Source organism: Trichomonascus vanleenenianus, assembly GCF_965637985.1.
Source record: "Trichomonascus vanleenenianus strain CLIB 3782 genome assembly, contig: TRVA0_041S, whole genome shotgun sequence".
Taxonomy (NCBI): Eukaryota; Fungi; Ascomycota; class Dipodascomycetes; order Dipodascales; family Trichomonascaceae; genus Blastobotrys; species Blastobotrys vanleenenianus.
In genome coordinates, this window is record NW_027481846.1 from 126,304 (window position 1) to 132,773 (window position 6,470).

Below are 6,470 nucleotides of genomic sequence, written 5' to 3' on the forward strand. Positions count from 1 at the left end.
TAATAACCAGGTAACTTAGGTGGTATCTCTTGCAATGGAAAAAAAAAAGCGGTATAGCTTACAAGGCCGGCTCATAAAGCATGATCCATTAGATATTGATTAGTATATAAATAGTTAGTCGAGCGTGGATTTCTGCGATTTATCTTTCAGGGTATTGAAGAGAACCTTGCAAAGCTTTTTGAGATAAGCCATTTCATACTCAAGTTCAAAATGAACCTCTCCCTTAGGCTTTGCTGGTAAGTCGTTGAGACAGTAGACTTTGTTGTCTGAAATGACTCTCGACAAATAGGAAATGGTATTGCAAACACAGCATTGGTAAGCATCCTCTTTTTTCGTGCGAGTGTATGACACAGACACACTATCGCCATATGTGCGCCTTACTTTCCGTCTGTCAACAGCCTCTTGGCGAACCATAGAAGCCAGAGGGTTATAGAGCCACTGCGCGGTATCACGAGACGAGTCCTTCTCAGCAACTCGTACGAGCAGCTCTTCATGGGAGAACACTGGTGGCCGAAGCTGCAGCCGATAGGACAACATGCTCTCAAATCCAAATGGGACCCATTCCGGTGGGGCATAGTTCACTGCCTCATTGTAATTGAAACCATGATTGAATCCAGCGTGATACGCTTTTGGGAACGTTATCACGAACTCGCCGGGGCGCTGGTCCACTGCATAGAATGGCACGCGCTTCACCTGGAGATCGGTTGGGGATATCATTGTTGCTCTCTGGAAAAGTATATCCGGTTGCTTGGCAAAGAGCTCTGGTACCAGGTCTCGCGTCGCCTGCTCAAACAATTCCGCAGCCGCTCCCGGTATGCCATACCACGTCTTCGTTGCCCCGAGATGCTGGTAGTTCACAGAATACGTGTAGTGGTCCTCAGAATGCCAGCAAAAGGCAGAGAACATCATTCCCACATATCCCCACGGGACTGTTACACCGGATATATCCTCTTTCATGTAGTGGAAGAGCGATTTACGGCTCTGCGGGAAAAGGTTGAGGTTCCACGAGTCCTTAGAATACGGGTCATAGGGACGCTCAGCGATCAGAGGGAATCCACTGCCCTTCACATCGCACTTGAGATCTGCGCCGTACTCAACTTTTACCGTACTCGATGGGTCGTTGACTAGTGACCAAAAATACTGCTCTACCGCAGATTCGATCTCATGCTGAGGAGTACTACTTTCGTCAAGCCGTAGCTTCTTGAGGAATTTTTCCCGGAATTCGTCAGCGAACTCTTTGAATTGTTCGAGAGAGTAATTGCCACCTTCTTCAAAGTAGAACTCTCCCGTCCCCAAAAGGCACCGCGGACAGTACCACTTGCGTTTTCTCACTGGGCCTGGTAACAGAGCCAGTTTTGGCCCCAAGCAGTCATAATGGTACACGAGATCGCATTCAGCGCACTCAATTTCCCTGCTGCGTTTCTCGTCTCCTTCTTCATCGCTACTGTACTCCTCAAAGGGTTTCTTGCATACTGTACAGCTCTCATACTGTCCAGCATCACTCTCTACGTCCTCGCCATCTTCACTTTGCTCCTTGTTGTTAAGGCTCATGTGCCCATCACCGGGGTATCTATTGTTGGTATAGTTAGTAGTATTATTGCTTTCTGTGTCGTCCTCGTCATCAATGAAGTTGTTGGTATTTCGTCGGCTCTGGCGGCGCTTTATGGGAGGAGACATAGGAGAGGAGGACGAAGATGCTGCCCGAGGGCGCTTCTTCCTACCTCTAGCACTTTTAAGCAGGTTCTGCTCCTGTTCCCAGTACGCCTCCTCCTCGACTTTCTCATCTGTCTGCTGCTCTGGGTATCCTGCGGCAACAACCGCAGCTTGAAGAGCCTGCTGCTTGGTTATCTGAATGAGGTCGTCAAACAAGTGGCTCTCAATTGCGTAATTGACATACTGCTCGTACGGCAGAATCAGGCGATTGTAGCGATCAAACACCCGGCGCACCGTCTCGAGGTTGCGGTAGTCGGTAGGATCGCTTTCATCAAGCAGCCCCAGCGTGCGGCACACCTGCGGCCACGCCTGGTCGGCTGTGACTTTCTGGTATCCGCCCAACATTTCGACTACGCACTTTAAATAGTAATAGTTCACCGGCTTCCCGCGGACGGCAAAATCCTCGAGCTTGGCAGTGTTCGTAGCAAGTAAATGATACTTGGTTAGCCGGGCTGCCCAGCTGTTGGCGGACCGAGTGACGGCCCCGAGGCTGCTCAGTACCTGCTTCCGAGTATGGAACCGGAACTTGGCCACGTCGAGACAGAACTTGGGACTCCACGACGCCGGCGGGATAATTTTGCAGATGCCATATCTCGGACCAATCTCCTGCGAGAGCTTGCGGATGTACTCGTAGGGGTCCTTGAACTCATCCTCTGTGGGATACACAGTCGGGGCCAGAGGAATATCAAACGGCCTGTGCGGCTTGTGAATATCTTTGTACTCGGTCGCTGGCTTCACAGCCACCTCGCCAATCCCAGGAACATGAGCCAACATAGTTTTACGACGCTGAAGGTATGCCCTTTCGTGGTGTATAGCGGTCACCCGAGCTAAATCGAGTCTTTTTTTTCTCTCTCTAAATCACTATAAATGACACTGTCGGTGACATGAGCCGTTTTGGGTGGTGTGTCTCTCACTCGGGCACTTTAACAATAGTGCTTGCGCAGGCACGGGAATTTCACAGTGGGGGATGTGCGTGCCATTGGGGGATGGCAGGTGGGCCGGCAGTACTATCTATCCATGGGCATGGAGAGTACGGGGTAACCTGGCTTTGTTCGACTTTACTACTTGTCCATTTCATTAGATAGTAGTTACAATTATATAGTCAGAGTTTTTAATGAGATTTTATCTATCTATATAATTTTTTTAGGATGAGTTGGCCAGGTTGATTGACCAGTATACCAATTAGTTTCCAGCATTACTGGTAATGGTTTGTATATATCGAAGTATTGCTGCCACCAGTAAATGGAATTTTGATTTATACAGATATTGTTATAAAGTCTACCTGTTGTATGAATTGCCATTTTTTTTTCGTAATCAGGTATTCGACGGAAGAGTCTAGTCGTACCTCGTTCAGTCAAGAAATATTGCGTTATCCCTGGCGAGAATTAAGTCGTACAACAATGCTATAGATTAACTCTGATAATTGACTACTTTGTCTAAATATCACGAAAGATTGCGCTGGATCGTAGACCATGTAAGTATGCTATAATGGAAACAGGCAAGTTGCCAGCATAATTCAAGAAATACACTCTGAAATATAAACCTGAGAATCCACTATTGTTCAATCCAACGGATGCATCCAGATATTTTATATAAAATTGGTAGTGTTTTCCTTGGCATCGTGAATACGTTAGGAGTTTAAGGACTAATAGAACGTGCGTTTAATGAGCATGAAACAGCGCTGTTTCAGCACGCCGTAGATCTCACAGGGGGAGGCCGATACATTTTCAAGTATTTCACCGATACCAACACAACTCTCATGACCAAGAATGCAATGGAGGCAGAAAAGCTTGTAACGAGCAGGCCGGTATTTAATACGCGGCAGATGCCAGCAGAAATCTGGATGATAGTTCTTGAGTATCTCACGGAGCGAGATTTGAATCCGTATTTCCGATACGAAAGCATCTGGAGATATAGACTGGTCTCTCGTGAGTTCAACGCAATATTAACTCCTATTATTTGGCGGCATGTTTTTTTGTCTATCGAATGGTCAGGAGATTGTGCTAGGTTTTGCTCGCAAACCTGGAACAGTTATATAGCAAAGCATGATGAACAGGGACTACCCAAATTGCCGGAGTTTAGGACTTTGGCGGAAATTGTAGAGGACGTCTTCAAATCAGAGTGTAGAACCGTTGATGATATTATGATACGGATCCTCAAAGAGTGCTTGAGTCGTAACAGATACGGCCACATCGTTGCTAAAATCGAAAAACGCGGTCTATTGTATTATCAAATTGGTAAAGCGTGGCGCGGGAAGAAGGATAAGAAAACTGCTATTGAAATTGCCAAATTAATCAAGAGCGCTTGCAGATTACCAAAACAACGTCGCGTAAAATTGAATTACTGGTCGCTCAAACATGCATCTCCATTTCTCATCCGCCATGTCAAGGATATTCGGCATGTATCCATTACGGTTGAGCCTGGATCTTCCAAAATACATCGTTGTTGCTTCGATTGCTATATGGATGTGGTTTGTCAGCTTGCCGTCCTTCCTCGCTTGCAAACGGTTGAATTTCAATGGTACAAACCTACGGTGGCCAGGGGATCGGTCGAAAATTCTGTGTTGAAAGCATTCCAAGAAAGGAAGTATGTCAAACTCAAGCTTGGTCTTAAAACTCGCAACGGTCCGGCTGCACTGAATTTGCTTGAAAAGATGAAGAAATACGACGATCCAAGCAGAACAACGACAGAGCTCAGGCTATCTTGGCTTGAGAGTGAACAGCTCACACCTTTTACGCCTATCCAATGTGTGCCGTTTGAGTCGCTGCGAAAAGCCACTTTTTGGGCCACTGTTGTCCCTTCAAACTTCCTTAAGGTACTGCTCTCATTTCCAAATCTTGGCCATTTAGCTATTGATATCTCAGACGTGATCTATAAAGACTTCGACGTTGTGCTTCAACTTCCAAAAAATATCAAAAGACTTGAGCTATCGTGCAGGAGGCACTATTTGAATTTAACTGGTACAATTGCTGGTGAAGGTGTCAAGCTGCTGAAAATCATGGCGTATCAAACGATGATGCAAATTGCACTTAATATGCCTTCCGTCGAGTGCCTCCATTTCGAGGATGGGGTTGAGCGCCCAGTCTTTTCACATTTTATGAAAGATATGCATACTTTCGGGAGGCTAAAAACACTACATCTTGGGGCCCCAGTAACGGATCAGTTGATATCTATGTTGAACCATTTCAAGCCTTCAGAATCACTTCATTTCGCCAATACGCGATCTAGGGATGACGATGTGGAAGAGAGAAAAAGAGAAGGAAGAACGAAAAACGTGAAGAGAATGAAAAGAGTGAAAAGAGAGGAGAGGGAGGAAGACGATTATGAAGATATTGTCGCGTATGGGCTCAAGAAAAACGTCGCCAACATGGCAAACTTTTGGAAATGTCAATGGATTCCACCCAGGGTTGTTTTGCAGTTTAGTGAAGCTTCCTATTCTGATCTATGGTACAACATAATTGGACATTTTGTTGCTTTGCCTAATGTTTCTAAGTTATTTGTCGATTTCGACAGGGAAAGGGGGTTGGAATTCGTCCCTAGACATTTCTATGGTCCATATAAGTTAAACGATGCCTGGCTTGATAATCTCCCCAATCGGTTCTACTTTGTCGGTAAGCAGCTTGCAGAAGAATGTGATGCTAACAGACCAGAGATTGTGGCAGAGTATTTCAACTAGTCGTTAGTATATTAACTTTATCGCATCAAACTAGGTCGTGTCTATTGGGGGGACCAGTCCCCCCAAACCCCCCTGGGGGCTCCGCTTCGCGGAGATCTGATTGACGGGGGTTTGGGGGCAGAGCCCCCAACTACGGGAGCTCGAGGGCTGGCCCTCGAATACACTCCAGCACTAGTGAAACTGGTGCCCCCGAATCCTCCCTAAAGCTCCGCTACGCGGAGGGTAAATATCAACCATAATTGATCTATTCAGGGTCATTTGTAATGATCTCATGGAAGCCCAATGCATTCACAGAGTCCAGAATACCCATGAATCCGCAATGAACCGTAGCGGATTTAACGGTTCGGGACTGTGTGCTCCATTATTTTACGCCAATGGTATACGCAACTAATATTACACACTACGTTTCAACCTGCAAGGTATCTCGAGCCCCAGATGAGTTCCCCGTTAACCGGTCCAACCAGAAGAACAGAACGCGCTGCCTGCCATAGCGAGATCCGGCGTGCTGTGCGGCTTTGTGCCTACCCCACACTGTCCCGCGGAACCATCCTGTGCGGCGCGGTGTTAGCGATGGCGGGACCGGATTCGGAATGGGGCTGTGCGGCTCAACCGCTCCGCGTATAATCGGAAGGACCCTGTGCGGCTCACTGGTACCAATATCTAACGGCCTCCTCTTTTTCTTGAGCAGTGGATGAAAGACTATTTAAACATGTAGAATTTCCTCGTTAATCGAATTCTTTTGATATCATCAGTCTACATCTTCAGACAACAATCAACTAATCTATCACAATGGGAAAGGTCCTTCTTGTTTTGTACTCCGCCGGCCAGCACGCCAAGGACGAGGAGAAGCTCCTCGGATGCATTGAGAACGAGCTCGGTCTCCGACAGTGGATTGAGTCCCAGGGCCACGAGCTGGTCACCACTTCCGACAAGGATGGCGAGGACTCTGACCTTGACAAGCACATTGTCGACGCCGAGGTTGTCATCACCACTCCATTCCACCCAGGTTACATCACCCGAGAGCGAATCGCCAAGGCCAAGAACCTGAAGATCTGCGTCACCGCCGGTGTTGGTTCCGACC

At 47.1% G+C, this 6,470-nt stretch overlaps 2 protein-coding genes and 1 pseudogene across 3 annotated transcripts; 2 read left to right on the plus strand and 1 right to left on the minus strand.

Moving 5' to 3' along the window:
* Positions 1-114: 114 nt before the first annotated feature.
* JHD2 (histone demethylase) lies at positions 115-2,487 on the minus strand (the record flags this gene model as incomplete). The annotated part of the gene is made up of 1 exon (XM_076686675.1): positions 115-2,487. One exon carries the CDS (start codon positions 2,485-2,487, stop codon positions 115-117), a length of 2,373 nt encoding a protein of 790 aa, XP_076539149.1.
* Positions 2,488-3,472: 985 nt separating this feature from the next.
* Positions 3,473-5,389, plus strand: TRVA0_041S01376 (uncharacterized protein; the record flags this gene model as incomplete). Its single annotated transcript, XM_076686676.1, has 1 exon — positions 3,473-5,389. One exon carries the CDS (start codon positions 3,473-3,475, stop codon positions 5,387-5,389), a length of 1,917 nt encoding a protein of 638 aa, XP_076539150.1.
* Positions 5,390-6,178: 789 nt separating this feature from the next.
* TRVA0_041S01398 lies at positions 6,179-6,470 on the plus strand (annotated as a pseudogene). The gene has a single exon. A coding segment is annotated over exon 1 (292 nt).